Below are 20066 nucleotides of genomic sequence, written 5' to 3'. Positions count from 1 at the left end.
GGCCAACTTTTCGTTCCCCCAAACACACGGATGATCTGCTTCTTTTTTTCACCACTAGAGATAAATGGAAGAAACTTAAATATCTGTTTAAGAAATGGAAGAGGAACCATCAGTTTTTACAATTCAAAACGCAAATTCTCTTTTAGCCGATAAAGAGGAACTAATTTTATTATCATATAGTCACGGAATAGCACCTTCTTATTCTATTGACACCTGTGGTGTTAACACTGAATACAGTCGACTCCCGATAACTACAATCCTCGCTAACTCGAACCTCGCGCTAATTCTAACCAAAATTGATTTCCCCTGGATTACCGTCATACATTTACTGTAATTTTACCCTCGGCAACTTCGAACCCTCGAAAACTGGTCATAACTCGAACCTCCCGCTAATTCGGAGCAATTTTCGTTACCCTTCAGGTCATTTTCTTTATAGTTTAACCTCGATAACCCGAACCACGTCTGTCAATACGTGACAAGTCAAAGCAAACAGTATACTGTAGTCCAAAACATTAAATTTGTTTTGAAGCTGCCTGTGAAAAAACCTGTACAGTTCACAGTTCATGGACTTCTCCCTGCTGCTTTCCTTTGTTGTATTTTTCACATTACGTTACGCTCCGATTTATACAGTAATTTAGAGATGTATTGTTTTATTTTCACTCGACTTCTGTAGTCTGTGATTAAACTTGATTAAAATGTACAATAGAAAAACATTAAACACCGTTTTTTTTTCCTTATTTCCGGTCATTTTCTCTCAACTCGCGATAACTCGAACCTTTTTCAATTTCCCTTGAATGTTCAAGTTATCGGGGGTCGACTGTACCACTTAAAATCAAAGGCTCATGTGCATACCAAGAAAATTCAACGGGAAAGCGTTGTATATCGTACTTTATACCACGCCATAGAAAATACAGTGGCCAACACAATCATACCCGACATACGCGAAGCGCACGATGGCAAAGTTGGGTATAATACCGTGCACTATGCAACGACTTTCCTGTATTCTGATCGGCAGTATGGCATGTTCTAAATTTCTAAACACATTCTTTGAAGGTGGCGATGTCACACTTAAAGTGGTACTATGATCAAACGTTTACCCCTTGATTTTTTTTAGCTGTATCACGTAGAATTCCATGAAAGAATAAAAACTTCGTTTACCGTTTGCGAATATCTGCATTAGTTCCAGAGATATTTAAGTTTGAAAAATGTGTAAAATATGCAAATGAGATAACTGATGACGTCATACACTCACCCCAATATTATATCACGTATCTCGGTCAATTTGCAGCAGAAACCATTGAAACGTGGTAGGCTAATAGTTCTACAGGTAACACACCTGCGGCTATAAAAAATTTTGTTCCAATGGCAACTCACTCTTTTCTAGTCCCCACCCACTTGATTTCAATATGTAGTAATTTTCAACTCGAAAAACATTAAACGAGGCCACAAACTCGAGCTAACATATGTATATGCTTGCTGGATCATGCATATGAGGCACCATTAGCAAATACTGTGTACACTTTCCGTTTGGATGCAGTCAATGGCGAAACTCTTTATATCAAAAACTGGGAGCCGGCCTTCAATCATGAGTCAACCCACACTGGCTACTACACTAAGTTACTAGTTACTGTTCTGATTGTGCCACTAGTAACAGTGTGCATACTTCAGACTATAACGCTCTTGAGACTACAAGACGACAAAATGGAGTCTTGCCGTACTTCCTTTGCAAGTCAACAACACAAGAAAAGGACCGAAATTAATACTGCTGAAGATGTCTGTGGTGATCGTTTTGGCTTTGCGTTGTGTTGGCTACCTTTTATTGCCTTTCAGTTTCTGCTTCTTTACTTTCCGAGTTCAATTCCACATTGCAGTTTAGGTTTTACAATATTTACTCAATTTGCGTTTCTCTTTGCTTTGTGTCATTGCATAGTGAATCCATGTATCTGCTTTAAGTTTATATGCGCAGTGTTCGTATGGTCCTAAAATCTCGTAGTAACAGTAGTAATACCTAACCACGGAGGAAGAGCTTTACCTCTATGGAAACAAGCTAGATCGTGGCAAACGCTATCTCAGAAGAATCTGGAATGCGTTAAAACAATTTGGGATGAGAAAGTATTGTGTTTTTACGAGACAATCTGAGATCCTTGTCGACACTCGCTGAAATTTCAGAGCTTTAGGTTATTAGCTCATCGGAAAATACGGAGCGTTCAAATTGAAAATGGATCGAGACATCTAGAAGATACATCGCGACTTTATGGCGTTGAGTTCTTCCGGTAATGCAATTTCTGGAAATGGAGGATCATCTATAAAAGTGTATTCATTACTAACAATGTCGAGATAGAGCCGCGATGTCCCATGCCGGATGAGCGGAGCAAAATAAATCTTTCCATTATCAGTGAAGAACACTTATCGCATCGATCATTGAGGGTAACTACACCCAAGCAAAAAACTTAAGTGTGCATAAAGGTCGCCAGCTGATAATGCCTCGGTCGAGTGGCTATTAAAAGATTGCACGTTTTTTATGCAAATCCATCTTAAAATTTGTTATCAATTAGCACTAATACATATGTGTGGATTTACGAAAACATTGTCAAAGAAATCGCCCCCTGCTCAAGCCTGTTTTTCTCGCGAGACTCCAAAGTAGACGACATAAAAATTAAAAGGTATGTCAGTCTTTTTTTTCCCTCCACTCTCTTATCCTCCATTATCTGCTCTTTTTTCTATTTGGTTTTCTTCATCACATGGAGTTATTTTAAGGCGTTTAGGAGTCGTGAAATCAAAGTGCATATGGTGATTTGGTGCACAGCATTAACACGGTTTTCATATAAATCCAGTCATATATTTATAGTAACATCTGGCACATTTAGTGACTATAGAAGTTTGCCATAACTTTAAAAGCTCATTTACTGATTTTTTCAATTTTGTAATTGAAATCGTGTAATAAGTGCAGAGCGTCTTGTTACAGTTAATACGAAACATTCGTTTTCCTTTTACGATAATCAGCTTGCAGAAAACGTACTGGTGAGAAAGGAGTTCAAATTCAAATGCTGCACAATTTTCCCTCACTCAAGCAACAACCATGGAAGAATTTTAATGTTAGTAGTCAGTCATCTCGATGTAAGTTTTATCAATCTTCCGCAACTATACTGCTCGGTTTTACTGATGAGGAACAGTGTTCCATGATGCTGCATTTTTGGCTGCCTTGTTTAGCGAAATGCAACCGTACTTTCCCCAACTGTGTGGAAGCGCGGTGGCCTCATGGCTAGTGTGCTCGAATCCGGATCGAGCGGACCGGGTTCGTGCCTCTCTACACCCAGGTGTAACAATGGATACCAGCGAATTTAATGCTTGGGGTAACACCGCAATGGAGTAGTATCCAGGAGGGAGTAAAAAATATTCCTGGTCGCTTCATGCCCTGCCCCACATGCCAGCAGGCAAGAGAAACTCCTTATTTTAAAAATAAGCCAAACGTAGCATAACCGGGAAAAGAAATAATTTTCAGATAAATTTCGTCTGAAATTTTTCAAAAGAGGTCTAAAAAAATTCAAAATTTAAGGCTCAGTATTTTAAATTTCACAAAAGGCTGTATACAAAACATTTCAATACTTAGATCCACCATTTTGAAACATGAAATAGTGTTTACATTACTGAGCTATTCGTGGTCTGTAAATTCAAGATACATAAGAGCATTTGCTCCAAACCTATAGTGTATTTTCGTCCGGGGAGGGAAAAGGGGGCAAAAACTCGTCCCTCCGGGCCCCTTCTAAATAGTTATTTTATGTCATTCATTAACGTAGTGCCAAATATCCGAAGTTGTTCATTTTAGGCGATAACACATTCATTTATGACGTCATATCACACGGAAATTCAAAATCTTCAGCAAACAAATCGAAATAATAAAAAAAAATCAAATTTTAAGCTTTCAAATTGTTCAAAGAAGCATTGCAAAGATCGCCAACTGATTATTAATTGTCGTTGCATAAGAATGTTAAACCTGTAGAAATAATGGAGACGCTTAATCAAAACTATCATCGATTAAAGCCAAATACTGACAGAGCAGCCTTGGAAAATATGGCCGCCATGGAAGCGCAAATTAACAAATGGTAAACGCCATAGCGTGTACTATTGAGTTATGGATGCACGCGGGAGGTTGCTAAGCACGAAAGAAACGTAAGAGTCGCACGAGGCTATCGCCTCGTGCGACTCTAGCTTCTTGAGTGCTTAGCAAACCTCCCAAGTGCATCCATAACTCAATAGTGCACGCTATGGCGTTTACCATTTGTTTTATAACATAACATTGAGACATTGGAACAACAGAAGTCCTTTTATTGAGCTACATCACAAAAAAATGTTCGTGTAGTCTTACATGAAAAGAGAAAACAAGCGCGCGAAAATCCATTCATGACGACCGACTGCACACCAGTAACTCAATAAAGTTTCATCTTCACACAACTGTGAAGACAGTTTCGCATTTCTAAGAGAAGGACGTCGGCCATTACTTTGGAAACAATGTCTGTCAAAAAATTTGCTTGGTAAACATTAGCACACACGTCAGCAGCATACACCCATGGGCAAATAGTAGACGCTAAATTAACCAATCAGAGCGCGCGCTTTGCTTAGTTATGTTATAAATAACGATAAAAAGTGTTATACAGAAATGTTTCCCGCAGTAACTTTTAGCATTTTAACCATAATCGTATCTATAAAAAAATTCTCGATCGTGATTGGTTCTCCGCGCGGCTATTTGCCACGTAATCGGTGCGCGATCACGTGGGTGTCCAATTATGGGTATCCAATTTGAACTTTTTGTAATTGGATACCTGTAATTGGATACCCACGTGATTCGCACGTCAATTACGCGCGCCTTAATGGCTTCCTTCGCAATGTTTCCTTAAGTTTTTAAAACTTATGAAAAGCGCTACAGACGTTTTGGTTCAAAAGAAGTTCCCAAAAGACATTTTTAATTCCGACATTCGTTATAGAAACGATTAATTAGTAATTGGACCTAGTGTCGTACAATTCAGGGAGTAATCGTGCTCGTAATTTCAAATGGGCCTCGCGCTTCGCGCTCGTCCGATTTTGAAATTACTTGCGCGATTACTCCCTGAATTGTACTCCATTCAGTCCAATTACTATTACTTATTGGGCAATTTAGTATATGGCAAGGTAGTCTTAAGGTAAATCTAGGCGTTCCGATTGGTTCTTTCTTGGTAGAGATTTTGCCAAAGGTACAGTTTCCATGGGAAAGAACGTGTTAATCATTTAGAAAAGGCAGCTATCAAATTCAAAAAAACAGTTTACAAAATTTGAAAAGCTGTGTGCAAGACTTCAAAAGATGCGTCCACCAAATTTCAAAACAGGCGTTCCCAAAAAGTTGCCTACACATCTAAAAACAAATTTCTCAAATGAGCGAACTTATAATTTCAAATAAGTTCCTACAGATCTAAAAAGACATGAATAAACTTTAAAACCCACACCAACAAATTCCAAACAACGTCTACGAGCTTCTACAAAATTTCGAAAATATCCCTGTAAGAGAATTTCAAAACGACATCTACAAATGTCAAGATTTCCTATAAGGCGTCTCAAAAGTTTCCGAACAAACGTGTTAAGGCTTCACAAAAATGACCTCAGCTCTCAGAACTGTGTATAATGTTTAAAAAACACAATCTCAAAATTTCAAAAACTTTGTCGAGTATACGTAGCAAATGCAAAGTTACAAAAGGAAGCAATCGTGACTTTATTTAAAGTAGTGTTTGACTTGTATTGTTGTTCTGGTAAATAATCTCATAATGATTGTTTTTTTTCTCAGACAGCCGACAGAATTAAATGCAATGTGAACTTCCTGGTGACATTGGTCTCTGATTATGACTTCTCAAAATTCACGCAACCTCGTTAATGCAATCTGGTTAATATTTTAACTCATAGCTGAGAAAATGTCAAAAAAGAAACCGATAACTGAGATATCAGCAGCCCCTGACAGACACTCTTTTTACTCCTCCACTGCATTGACCTAAATAAATCAATCAGATCTACCTAAAATTTTCACAATTCAGCTAATGCCACCGTCTTTGTTAACAATTCTTCAAGATTTCTTGAAGAATGGTGCAGAGCACCCCCGTCTGAACCGTTAGTTTTAGCTTTTCTCTGTGGCCTTCGCTAGTGGCATTTTAAATCAAGTTACCATTTTAAGGTGGCTGGTGTCGCTTCATACTAAATTTGGGCGATAGCGTTTGCCTGTTACCGGACGTTTCTGTTTAAATTACACGTATCACCTTCAGGTAGGTCAGTTTTGACATATGCTGCACGTCTTTTTTGGTTTGATTAGCGCTTGTCCTCCTTTCAGTTTGCATTTGTGTATCGCATCTCCGGAAATTTGGGCGAGTTACTGTTTTCATATGGGGTAGCGATTGACTTGCACTTTCACTCGAGCTGGTTGCGACTATGTCGCATTGTCAAATTTGTTTGTCGCATTGCTGCAATGTCACACTGTCGAATTTGTTTGTCGCATTGCTGCAGTGTCGCATTGTCAAAATTTTTTGTTAATTAGTTTGGTTTAAGTATTTTGAAATTAGCTACTTCATAGTTTTTTTTGTTTTTTTGTTTTTTTTTGTTTTTTTGTTTTTTTTTTTCATAAACGTAATTTCGCGGAAGTGGACTCGGAATCCTGGAGAAGGAACTAAATTTTGCGATTTCGTTTTTAAACAATCTGACCGGCATTAACAGGCAGATGGTCTACGAATCCAAGCTACAGATTTTAATTTTTACATGCCACATAATACAGTGACTTAGACACTGAAAACCACAACAAAACAGAATTTAAAACAGTTAACATGGTTTTCTGCGACAGAACATAACTCTGATCTCTACTACAATGATCAACATTAAGGAATTGTACTTTGTTTCTGTTGTATGATTAGAAGAAAGAGCGCATCAACACGAAAGGCAAGGAGAAGGCGCACGATCCATAATAGCGACAAGTGACATTAGTTTTTGTGTCATTAATTCATTTTTTTTGACACCTTTTATTCATGCTGTTAGCAAAATCGCAAAAATTAAGACACCGCGGCTTTTTTCTTTTTTAATTAATAAGCAAGCTTTATGACATGATAAGAGTACGTGTTAAGGCAAAGTACGCAAGAGGAGGCCCTTAGTATAGTTTTTTACCAATCGCAGAAAGAGGCCCTGCGGTCAGATTCTGGAATTCTGAAAACAATAATCAGTGAAAAAACTGTTTGGTTTAGAGCTGTTATTTGATTTATTTTACTAGTAAAGAGTTATGTGAAAATTAGCTCCCGATCTCTTCAACTTTGGATGTGATGCATCACGGAAGTTGGTCAGTTCTCCTTAAAGGTGAATCCTTTGAGCTGAAAATTAAACTTGATATGATCGATAAATTAAATTACCTTTTATTCACCGAACGATTTTATCAAAAGATGAGCGTATGTCAAGAGAAGGAAGTAATTATATTCCATTTAAAATTTAAATTTCAAATCCATGAGAAATATCCTTTAATTTGAAAATGATTTTTTTCCAGGTGTCGCCATTCGGGTAAAGGAACATGAAAAAGACCATTTTTCGTCTCGCTTTTTTCTTCTTGTTAAGTAACGCCAGGTTATTTAGATAAATGCAGAATTTTTCTAAAACTGTTGAAATAGATCTTATTAGATATTAAACAGACGCAAGGATTCACAGCACTCCAGGAGTGCATCATAAACATTGCTATGAAGGGAATAACCGTGCGAAAACTACAAATGGCTGGTTCTTCCCAATTCCACAAAAAAATTCGAGCGAACAAGAAAGAAAGCTGTGGAATCAAACAAACAATGAATGAGATTATTAAAGCCACAGACATTCGTACAATTTTTCTAAGCTGGTGTTCTTGATAGCGTTGGCGATAAGATAGCTGCTGCTTAAGTTGCGTGTTTTTCTTTTTCAAAACACGTGCAATAGTGCCATAAACGATAGCAAAGACACAGATGGGCACCAGGATAAAAGTAATGAAAGTTGCCGTTACAAATCTCTTGTTTGTCTCCACATGGTCAAATGCCGGGCGCCAAGATGACTTGCAATATGTTTTATTGTCACGCGGGTTTACTTTCAGACTAAAAGTGTAAAAATAAGGTGCATGGACTGCAATGGCGACGATCCATATACACAGAATGCTGATTGAGCGCGCTTTCAATGACTCGAGTTTGGTACAAAGTGGGAAGATAGCAGCGACGAACCTGTCCATTGATATCAACAGGAGGCTTTCGATAGAAACAATGAGAGAAACATCAGGAAGAAAGTAGCAAAGTTTGCACAAAATGTTTCCCAGCATCCGCGGATTGTCGACATTCCAAGAATCAGAACCTGAAATGATGTGAACGATTTGGATAGGCATGATGGTCAACGGGTTGAACAGGTCGGACACGGCCATGTTGAAAACAAAGAAGTTGATCGACTTTCTCAACTGCTTGTTTCTGTAAGTTATTGATAAAATCAAGAGATTTCCAACTAAAGAAACCAGGAGAATGATGAAATAAGCCAGAGCTTTGAAAACAATTTCGGCTTGCGTAGTCGACTCTCTTGCGAGGCAGTCTTGATTGGTGTTGTTATGATCAGCACTATTCCTGTTTGGCATTTCTAAGCTAGAATTAGGAAACATGTTGGTCTTTTGTCTTGTGAAAGTTGATGAACGATACTCTTTCTCTCGGCGTTTGTTTTATGCTGATTAAAGAAGGCTTATCTGCCTCTTTATGACACAAAGAAGCATCATTTGCATGTAGATCATTTTAAATCTGACTTACGTAAGCAATCAACTTGAATGAAAGGGATTTATACCAGAAGACACATAACCCTTTAATTTGTAGACAGTGCCATTGTTTTTTTGTTTTTTGTTTTTTTTTTTGGCGTCACACACCCTAAGATTTTAATATATATTTGTTTCACTGACTTTCCGTTTTGATCTTCTCTATTTATATATCATATTATTTTGCTTGGGTTTTATAGTTCTTCTTTTTGTTTTCTGATATCCTCGACTTTTTGGAAAATTAAGGTGGAACTTCACCTAACCTGTTTTTTTTTTTTTTGTCAGATAATTCGGCATTCTGTCCTCTGAAAAGCTTTTGCACCGTAAAATGTTGTTTGAATCGAAGTTGCTATTCATCTTTTGTATTTGACGTCCTTCGATAACATCCTGAATATACTCAGCGTGCCATTTGCCTGGAGATATTTAGATCCTTCCATGCTGGTGGTCTGGCGCAAAAATAGCTGGGCTAAGATGAAACATGCTAACCTTCCCGTTGACAGACGAATGAATGAATGAATGAATGAAATTTCTTTATCAAGTCTTAAAGTATATAGCAGAGAGAATACCTAACTAAAAACTAATACGAATATATTAAGAACTAATACGAATAAATTGATTCAGAGTTAGAGTTAGATCACTTCAAACATATTACTAGCAGGTGTTTTCTTTATCAGAGTAACCGACATTTCTTTTGTTACTTTAATCTCTTGAAGGAATTTGAATATCCTTTCACGAAAGGTGCAGTCCATCCTCATTTTAAGGTATACAATATTCATCTCATACCGGCTATTCATTTACGATATTTATTATATGGCAAGCTCCATGAGCGTGCTAGATGAGCCAAACCCTGAGCTGTTATTAGCCACCCGAGCGGGCAAGATAGCGCTTTCTTCCTCGCTCGGGACTATTGGCTGTTTATTTATGCCACATAAATATACTTTAGTTGACCAAGCTTGTTCGGCCAAGATGGCTCTATATTTTTGGTTTCATGTCTAATAATAAACGTTACAATGGTTTTTTGAAGGCGAATTGTTCTTTTTCATTCCTAAAATATTGATCTTGATTTTCTGTATGTAAATGCAATCGCCAGTCCAGTCGAAAATAGAAGCTTAATAAAAGCTTAATAAAATCGAACAAGCTTGGTCGACAGTTTCTTCCGATGTATAAAGAGGAAACTGAACCCAACTTTAGCAGACTCGTACCCAGTCACTATTTACATGTTTTCGGGGTAGAGAAGATTGGATACTAGGGTGGATTAGGGTGCGCGAGGCATCATGGGAAAGGTCAAAGGAAAAATAATACTCTCTTCTCTTTTCATAACTCCCCGCGCGCTCCACTCGATTCAGCCCGCTTTTTCTTTGAAACAATCCAATCTCAACAGTAAAATAGCGACCGAGTACGAGTCAGCTGATATTTTAGCATAACCAGCACGTTCCGTGACTGGCAACAATCCAGGGCTACAATACACTGTACTTAATTAATGAAACCCAGTCCGATTCTCAACCTGTGTCTTTTGGTATTCCTCAGGAATCCGTGCTAGGGCTGTCGCTCTTTACACTATTTATACCAACGGTCTACCATCTTCTGTCACTTCGGGAACACTGTTTATATACGGAGATGATATTACGATCTAACTGATTTTTTTCCACCCTCAAAGGTGGGAAGTAATCTTGAGGACTGTCAGAGCCTTTCTTATGGATGTTTATGATCCGTATGCCAACTACAGGCGAGTCGCTTTAGTAAGAGTGAATTTTTGCCCGAAATTGCAGATATTGATGTCACGTTCAGTAAACAAACTTAAAAGTCAACAACCTCTCGGGGGGCTATAACTAAACTACGTAGGTAGTTATTTTGACATCATTATGTAAGCATCTGCCAACAAGCCTTGTGTATCGGTGTGACAGTCCTTTTTTCTTCATTGTAAGTAATGGCTTCTCTCTAGTTTATCGAAAATAGCTCAACAGAACAGACCACTGTTCATTGCTTAAACGACGGAGGCAATTAACGCTGTGACGCAAAATGACATCTCACCGAGTAGTCAAGTTTTTCTGGGTTTTCCAAGTAGCTGGTTAAAGCAGGATTTCCCTTTTATTTTGATTAGGAAATATATATGGCCATGAACAACTGAAGCAAGGAAGAACGCTAAGGCGGACACAATACGAACTGTCTTGAACACTTATAATTGATTACTTTTTTATCTTTAGGCTATTTATTAATAGCGATAACGTGAATCTATTTTCCTTGCGTCTCGTAACAACGTTTCAGCGATGCTCTCTGACAGATGTCGCTCGATTCAAGGAACAACGGGAGGTTCCCGTTTGTCTGTTCGCTTTGCCAGTCTCTCTCAACGGCAGAATTCTTCCAAGACTACTGCGGTACATCTTAATACATGTCAAACATATGCAAGGATTTACAGCGCTCCAAGAATGAAGCATAAATTGAGCAATGAATGGAATCACATCTCGAAATGCACAAATGGGTGAGGCATTCCAATTCCACAGAAAAACTAATGTGAACAGGTACACAACCAGTGGTATCATGCAAACGAGAAAAGCACTTATTATCGCCACTGACATTCTAATGGTGTCTCTGACCTTTCGAGCTCGATGGAGTCGGACACATGATAGTTCCAGCTCAGTACGTTTGATATTCGTTTTCAACTTCCACGCTATGGTGACATACACAATGGCCAGAAGACAAATAGGGAGAAGGATGAAAGTAATAAAAGTTGCCGTGATGAATCTCTTGGTTGTTTCTACATGGTCAAAAGCCGGTGCCCAAGTTGAACTGCAATGTGCTACATTGTCATTGTCAGAAAATAATCTGAAAGTGTAAAAATAAGGTGCATGAACTGCAATGGCGGTAATCCATGTGCATCCGATACAGATGAAACGTGCTTTTGCGGTGATGAGTTTGGCTCTTAAAGGGAAAACAACAGCGACGAACCTGTCCATTGATATCAACAGGAGGCTTTCGATGGAAACAACAAGAGAGACGTCAGGAAGAAAGTAAGCAAGTTTGCACAAGATGACTCCCAGTATCCACGGACTATCAACCTTCCAAGCATCAGAGCCTGAAATTATCTGAACGATTCGGACTGGCATGATGGTCAAAGGGGTGAACAGGTCGGATACAGCCATGTTGAAAACAAAGTAATTAATCGATGTTCGTAACTGCCTGTTGGTATAAATAACGATAAGAACCAAGAGATTTCCCATCAACGAGACCACTAGGATGAAAAAATAGGCCGCTACTTTAAAAAACACTTCCATAGAGGAATCTCTCCCAAGGCAATCTTGAACGGTGCTGTTGTGACCTTTGGGGTATTCCAATACTGCAGACATGTTGCTGCTGGGTAGTTCCAAGCTAACATTTTGTGACATCTTTTTCTTTCGTCGTTTTGAAAAACGACTCCTTCCTCAGTATCTGATGTCTATCTCGATCATGTATTCCAAGGACGTTGAAAATGTGACAATGTTGATTTGCAAGTTTGCTTTTATACCTTCTCTATAGCTTCGCGTTAACATTGCCTGTCCATTACCTTTAATTGAACTAACCTTACGGATATGAACGATATTATATTACAGATCATCTGTCTGCACAGATCATATACGAATGGAAAAGGTATTGTATTAAAATGAGCTTAACCACCTTTCATGAAACTACGAGATGCGTTTTCATGACGGTACATCAATTAGACAAATACAATAGAACATACAAGCTGTTCCGTATCAACTTTCGTTTATCAACTTAAAACGAAAAAAGGCCTCGAATAGCACCGCCTAATAAAATTGATAGTTAAGAAATAAAATCATTGTTAATTGAGAACAAAATAAATGGGCGAAAAATTTCCCTGTATTGGTGATGAAGCCACAAAAAAATGTCGTTAACATTAATGTAGTCTCGTAAATTCAACTTGGGCGTTAAAGATAAATAGTGATAAGAGAACGATCACCCACGCTTTCATGCTTACTGACCCAAATTCAATTTAAAAATCGAGGTTCGCCTTTTGAGATATAAATACTACTTCCTGTTCTTGGCTATATTTTGGTAAGCGGGCAATAAAAAACATCGTTATGCGATACGTACGGCTTTCCTTACATTATCATTTCAAACATGAATGGCACAAAAGCTTGATAGCTGCCAGTTCAGTTTCAGTAATGCATGTGATGAGCAATTTATCGTTTCGTACTGTTGACAGGTTGACAATGGACTAAGACAACACATTAAAAATTGGTATTTGAATTATCTTACACCAGAATAATGATTACTTAACAGGCCGAATTGGCTGCATCTGCTGTTGAACACGAAGCGGATTGCAAGTTAAGTCTTCCCGTTCAAACTCCATTTCTGTTTATGGTAGTCTGGATTGCCAGGCACTTGAATTGCCAATCAAATTCACTCCGGTCTAAGGGTATTAAGAGCTGAGGTGAATGGGATCAATAGTTCAAGTATCGGGGGGTGGGGGCGGTGACCTTAATGCCCGAAAAAAATACACAACGCCCGAAAGCGTGGGTGTTGTTCAAACGCACTCGAATCGCGATAAATACAAAAGCGTTCACAATTCTCACGTCTTATGAAACTGTTATCATTTCAAAAATTGTCATTTTGGAACCTCGCACACTCTGTAACCTCGATCGACAGCCTAGTAAATTAAGGACGTTCGCGCTAATTGTTTCTGCGCATCCTTACTGCGCACGAAAATTCAAACGCCACGTCCTGCATCGAGCGTGCGCTAAGTAATAAAATGAACAATGATAGGGTAGATGGCCATTGCTATAGCTTTGCCTGGGTTGAAGATCTTGCACGTTCGGTGACTGCTACTTTTCTTTTGATGGATCATTTTCTCTACCGAATTTTAACGTTTAGCGAAAAAATGAAGAAAATCTATCGATTAGAAGTTTGATTTTTTTGTAAAATGCACCATCGAATTGCGTGCTTTTTAGCTCTTCGTTTATCTGTGCGGCAGTTTCAAATGCCTCTTGAAAGGTTTTGGAATTATAAATGCAATAGATTCACTTAAGGTTACCGTATACCTTCAGGGGTGTCTCGCGTCCAAGCGATGTAGCGCGTCCGGTTTAAGCTGTAGATACCTAAGCCCCTATGTCAAATTAAAGCTTATAGAGCTGGCTATCAAACCATACCAAAAATTTTGAAATAAAATGAATTGCCAATTTTTTCACGGTCACCAAATGCAAGCGTCCTAATCACCTTTTGGAAGCTACAAGTCAAAGCGAATTTTGTTTTTCGCCAATTTATTTTTTTCCTCGGTTTCAGGACAAAAAGCGCTAAAAAAGCGTGTCTGCGTTTTTCCATATTCAATTGTAGTAAAAAGTTACAGAACATTTTCGAAATAGGATTAAAAAAATGTGAAGTGATCGTACAAAAATCGCTCTCGGAGAAAAAATATTTCGAAATAAACAATTCGCAGACACGTTTTTGTTTTTTATATGTTAATCTAGCTACTGTCCAAATTTGAGGGCAAACAAACAAATTCCGTTTGAGTTGTAACTCTTTAAAGTGTCTGCTTTAAGTGAAAAAATTTATCCGAGAAAACAGCTCTAAGAAAAATATCTTACTTCGCAAACAAACTCCGCCCACAAACGCCTTCAACTGGGTTCTCAGATCACTGAGCCAATCAGCGCTTGGAAAATTTACTACCATTAACTCGCGGTGAAATTTACGCGTGAATCTGCAAAAAAAAACCTTGCGTTTCGCAATGCGCTCAAGGCGGAGAGATAATTTTTCTGCAGCTGGGTTTTTCTTGAAGCTGGTTTGGCAAAATGGGGAAGACGAAAAAGGATACGAACGTTAGAGTAGCTGGGCGACGAGAACAAACAAAAGAAAGCGCGGCAGAGCAAATGTGCATGGATAATATTGCAATGGATCTCAATGAGTTGGACGATTCATCGGTATCGAACTCAACAAAAGAGTCACTGTAAACATCGCTGTTATCGCTGTCGAGTTCCCAAATTTTACACAACCTTTCTCTTCTCTTGACTCGATCTTTTTGCCCGCTTGATACGTCCGTAGCTTCATCCGCGAGGCCAACTTTCGCTTCTTCACTCATTGATGTATTTTTATTCATTCTTCGCTCTTTCGAACTGGTAAACGGAGTTTTCCGTGGTCCATGTTTACTTATAACTTAATAGAATTACATCTAACACGAAAAATGCTTGGATTAACAATGCTGATTAACTGAGTAGCCAGCCAATTCGTGGTATCAATATCGGTAATATTCCCGCGAAAGTAGTCTCGGTTGATTGCATACACGTTATAGGGCTGTCAATCAAGAGGGAACTTTTACTTCCGGCCATAACGTAAAACATCCATTTCTCCGCCAATATTAGGTTTTTTTCAATTTTGTTTTCAGAAATTAGAGATTACTCTTCGACCATTAGTTTGAACCAAAAATCCAAATTTGAAGAAAATTGCCGATCTGAAGGTATACTGTAACCTTAAACAAAATAGTACTAGGATAGTTTACCTCCGTTGATTTATCTTTGATATTTTAAGCTAAAAACCCTGAAGACCACGCTGATTTACGCGCGCCAATTTTTCAAAATCAAACTAGTTTTCCACACGCTTTATCTTGGAATTTTTTTCTTTCTGAGACAAGTAATTCATTATCTGTCCGCAGTAGAAGTTTGAAGAAAATCTATCGAACAGAAGATTTTCGCGCAAACGTTCCTAACTTCCTTGTACGAAAAGTTCAAGAAGAACTATAAAACGGAATTTGGAATATCTCATCGACGACGTTTTAGCAAGAATTCAATCCTGAACATTATCGAGTCTAAAACGTTTGGGGTGAAACATACGGCTCTGAAAAAACCACTTTCGTTTAATCTAGCAACAGAAAAAAAAACTGTCAGTCTGGCTTTGAATACGCGAAAATTATAATTGATTTTTGCACACATTTGGCAGCTGAGAGGCTTAAAGCCATGAAAGTACCCTGCCTTGAGATATTCCCACTTTTAATCTCAAGTAGACGAGGTATATACAAAATTACAATTTTAGAAAAAGCGCAGAAAGACCTTCAATTTGGTCATCTGAAATTCCGTTTGGCTTTTCACTTACTATAGCGATGGTGCCGCTTTGGTATCAACTCGGGAGAGCAATTAAGCTAGACAAAACCACGTGTTAATCAATCATTCGCTTTTGCCGGTCTGAGTTGAGCGGTAATTGAAAATTAATTTCCAGACATAAAGGCGGTTCTTTAAGGATTTAATGCACTGTTAAGATAAAATACTTATGCTTTTTTGTCTGTGTGGACTACATGGCGCTATCAATCTGTCATTAAACTCAAAAGCCTTGCATGATTAATGGTGAAGGCTTCCTAAATGCTCACGCAAATGACGAGTTTTGTTTCATGATTTTCACTTGACACCTGAAAAGAATTTTTAGGCCCAGGTCAAACGACGAACCTCATATGCGACTGACTAGATCAACCAACACGTTCTGTCCGTCGCTTCAGACGAATAGAACGTGTTGATCGATCTAACTTTAGTCGGACGAACTCAGTTGAGTCAAACGTCAAACTTATCATGAACTTTTTTTTATTCGCTCAGTTTAGTTCGTCTCGTGTGAAGTTCGACGTTTGAACTGGGCCTCAAAACATACATACATCCATAAATAAACTTTATTTTTTCTCGAATTTAAGAGTAGCTATTATACAAGCTAATTTTTCCGAGAGCAAAATAGCAAAAGAAATCAACACAATATACTGTAACATACAATTTACAATTCTGTACAATATTTACAATTAACGGCTAAAATATAACAAATCTGTATGCTAAATGTTTTAAAATACTACTTAAGCAGAAATTTAATTTACAAGTGTCCCAAATTTACTTTAAGTTAAGGCTAGCTAATACTTTTTTAAAGTCATTAAGGTTCCAAAGTTCGAACATTGTCCGGCAGTGAGTCCTATTGTTTAACGACATGATAAGAAAAAGAGGGAAGGCCACACGTAGTAGTTTTAGGTACAAGAAGTGTCAGAATGTAGTTACCGCGTAAATTATAGTAGGTAGTACGAAAAGTAAACATATTCCTCATGTAGGTAGGATACGTACAGGGGGGGGGGGGGGGGGGGGGGCAAGAAGCGAGGCCAGGAACCGAGTTTCTATGATCGCACCAGTTAAGAAATTTGGCCGAGCAAGACTAAGTACTGGTTTGTGGAAAGCAAACATGGCGGACTTCCGTGAGCGCGATGTGTTTGTAAAGTTTTGTAAACGTCGTGCATATTTCACGTTCAAACATCTACGAAAAAGCTCCAGTTGCCATGCATCTAAATCTTGGACATTTGATCGAGGCATCGGTGATAAATATTCCAACGTAAACCTGTGAGGCCTCGCGAGCGGGAACTCCACAGTGTGAGCCAGATTGCAGGCATGAATATTTCATTCGAGCATTTTTGGGTGTCCTATCAACGGGATAAACTGAAGTATTCCTATATTTCCGGACTCCCTGATGGTAAGGGTTGCTTTTTCTCAACAGCTTCGTGACCCTTTTTTTGTTTGCACTTATTAAACTGACAGGGTTAAAGTAGGTTTCATAGTGGGTGCAGTGGGTACGGCGTTTTACGTTACCACAAGAGGTCTGTTTCAGTTTCAGGCAAAGCATCTGGCATTATTTATGAAAGCGAATACTGGATAGGTCCCTCAGCAGAATTGAGAATTCATCACCATCTCTTTGCCGTTACAACACAATAGTTGTGTCGTTGACTGTTTTTGTTTCTTCATAATCCTTAGACTTTTGTTTTGATATTCTTGACTTAACGGCTTAAATAATGGGTCCAATCAAGTCGTTGAGATGGAGAGTGTGCAGGAAGTTTGACTTTACCACCTCATTTTGTTGCTCTTTCTGCACTAATTTTTTATGCCACCTCTCAATCAGTTTTCAAAGGGTTCATGCTCCTCTCTTGCACTAAGAATTGTCATTTGAGACAAGTACTATTAAAGACTTCATTCATCTGACTTTATATTAGTCTGCCTTATTGTCTTATTTAGCTATCCTTCCACTACAGGAACAAGCCATTGATAATCAACACTTTGGGCCAAATCATGAGTTGATATATTAACATCCTTACTCATCTTTTTGCCTTAGAGGAATAAAACAAATCCTTTGTTTACTGGTCATTTGATTAGCCCCTAGCCAGTTAGCCCCCAACCACAAGTCGATTAGCCCCTTACTCATGCTTAAAGAAAAAAATATATACAGTTTTTTTATTTCTGGTTGGGGGCTTATTGACCTCTGGTTGGAGTTTAAATGTTTAGGGGCTAATAGACTTGGGGGCTAAATGACTGTTACAGATCCCTGTGCTTGATGTCTTTTCTTGTTATTCTCGAAAGCCTTAAAGCCAAGTTCCAAAATTGGCCTATTTCAATTGTTGTGGAGGTTCTTTTGACTCAGGTTTACCCAAGTTAAAGTTAGTAATCTGGATGAATGACCATTTTACCTGCTTACCTCATTACTAGCACTCAACTACAGGTAACATGGCCTCATTTTCCTTCCCTGGGTCTATTTCATAAATTATCTCCCTCAGCAGATGAGTATATGGCAGCCCTATTTTGATATCCAGAAGTATTACAGAGCTTTCTCCCACCACACAAATAAAACTGATGCTTATCACCAGTACAAATTATGCCAAAGCATTTGAGCAGAAGCTGCTTTCTTTATTTTCACGGGTAAATAACTTGTACACGAAATACTTCAACCTAGTAAAGGTTCACATTGAGTCTGTGCCTAGCAAACCGTCCATTTTGGACATTCCCATATGCAGAAGCAGAAAAATGATTTCAAATTTGCGAGTTCACATTGGTACTGAACAGTAAGGGATGGAGGTTTCAAAACCTCTATAATTTTATCACTGCATTATCGAGACGCGCAAACTGGTAGCTATTTTCAATGTTGTTGACTGATCTGCAACTGCCTTCAAGTTTCATGATTTAATTAAATAACTCGAAAGAAAGTTTTCAGACTCAACACATTACAGGAAAATCATAAAGTAAATGCAGTCTTTCATAAGAGAGTAAGTTAAGACGGAAAAAACTTTAGACAGAAAAGCTTGTTTACTGTAGTCAATGTAAGCTCAACTCTGAACAGTTGAGAAATATTTTAAAGACTTACTTTCGGAGGCTTCGCGATATATAATGGCAGACATGAAACAGTTCGACATCGGTATTTTCCATAGAAATTTGGGAAGAATAATTGGTCGGTGTGAAGATGGAAAGTAATGAACCTTGAAATTTCCACAGCAAAATAAAAACTTCAGCTTCGTTTTCTTCCTGAGACGGAGAAACCTCTCCAGACAACCAAGAATGCAACCACGCTCGCCAGGAAAATAGCACAAAGCTAGTCCTGGATTCCCTTAGTCCTGATTGTCTCAGAGCTGTCGTTAAAAATTGCTAACAGCGAATAAAAAGTTATCGAATCGAAGGCAAACCCTGAACAAAAATGGCGGCGAAACATGTTTCGGTTTCCTCGTGTTATTTTCGCGTTATGCGCATGCTCGTTACGGTTCTCAAATGGTTGACAGATTTCTTTACTGGGGCGATCATAGAAACCAGAAAAGCGGCGAGATCGAAGGTAGCTGCCAGCCCCCCCTGGATACGTAGTTAGAAATAAACTTTTGTAGATTAAAATTTTAATATTGTGTCAGGAGCCAGAACGTCTGTTATTTTGAGAAATACAGTTGACTTCATAAGATCAAAAGGAACCCACGCCTAAACCATAAAATTTGTAGATGGAGATTGGGTCGTGCAAGATGGCGGTGTGAACGTGTTTGTGTTCTGGACGCCCTTCATGGCCGAAGCCGCTAAACGAAAAGCGTGGAAAAGCTCTGCAAGTTCAACAGAAGAACGCTTCTCGCCTGACGATAAAAGAATAAGGTGCAACACATCTATTTCTGACGGTTAAATAAGCAGTGAACCGGACGAGGTGATTCATTTACTAAACATGGCGGAGGCAGTTATGACTAAATTAGAACTTGTATTAGAGAGACTTGGGAAGGTAGAATCCAAGCTTGAAGAACTGGAAAGCTATGTTAAATCTGTAAATGCCAAGGTTAGCAATCTTCAGTTAAAGGTCTAAGGTTTCGAGTCATTTAAAAAGGAGACAGAGAGGACGATTCAAGACATAGAAGACGGCATGGATTTTGCTAGTGCAGAAAGGAAATCCTTCAAGAAAATTTTAAAAGAAATGCAAAATCAGCTTGACCAGCTCAAAGAGGAAAATCTCTATATGGAGGTATACCAGCGGCGCGAAAACTTAC

General features: G+C 38.5%; 2 protein-coding genes across 2 annotated transcripts; both read right to left on the bottom strand.

Annotated features, from left to right (window-relative positions):
- Positions 1–7067: 7067 nt before the first annotated feature.
- LOC149103605 (neuropeptide SIFamide receptor-like) lies at positions 7068–8761 on the bottom strand. The gene has a single exon (XM_089273747.1). The coding sequence runs from the start codon at positions 8648–8650 to the stop codon at positions 7616–7618; it is 1035 nt and encodes a 344-aa protein (XP_089129873.1). The 5' UTR covers positions 8651–8761; the 3' UTR covers positions 7068–7615.
- Positions 8762–8864: 103 nt separating this feature from the next.
- LOC110055554 (neuropeptide SIFamide receptor-like) lies at positions 8865–12410 on the bottom strand. Its single transcript, XM_020761945.2, has one exon. It carries the CDS (start codon positions 12175–12177, stop codon positions 11056–11058), a length of 1122 nt encoding a protein of 373 aa, XP_020617604.1. The 5' UTR covers positions 12178–12410; the 3' UTR covers positions 8865–11055.
- Between the last annotated feature and the right edge of the window lie 7656 nt (positions 12411–20066).

This window comes from Orbicella faveolata, unplaced genomic scaffold (assembly GCF_042242905.1).
Source record: "Orbicella faveolata isolate gen_17 unplaced genomic scaffold, um_ofav_v1 contig_35, whole genome shotgun sequence".
Lineage (NCBI taxonomy): Eukaryota > Metazoa > Cnidaria > Anthozoa > Scleractinia > Merulinidae > Orbicella > Orbicella faveolata.
Note: the sequence above shows the minus strand (reverse complement) of the source record. Positions and strands in the feature narration are given on the sequence as shown.

What these genes read in the sequence shown, in the direction of transcription:
- LOC110055554 (XM_020761945.2), bottom strand. Translation starts at nt 12,177, where the DNA reads ATGTCACAAAATGTTAGCTTGGAACTACCCAGCAGCAACATGTCTGCA.
- LOC149103605 (XM_089273747.1), bottom strand. Translation starts at nt 8,650, where the DNA reads ATGTTTCCTAATTCTAGCTTAGAAATGCCAAACAGGAATAGTGCTGAT.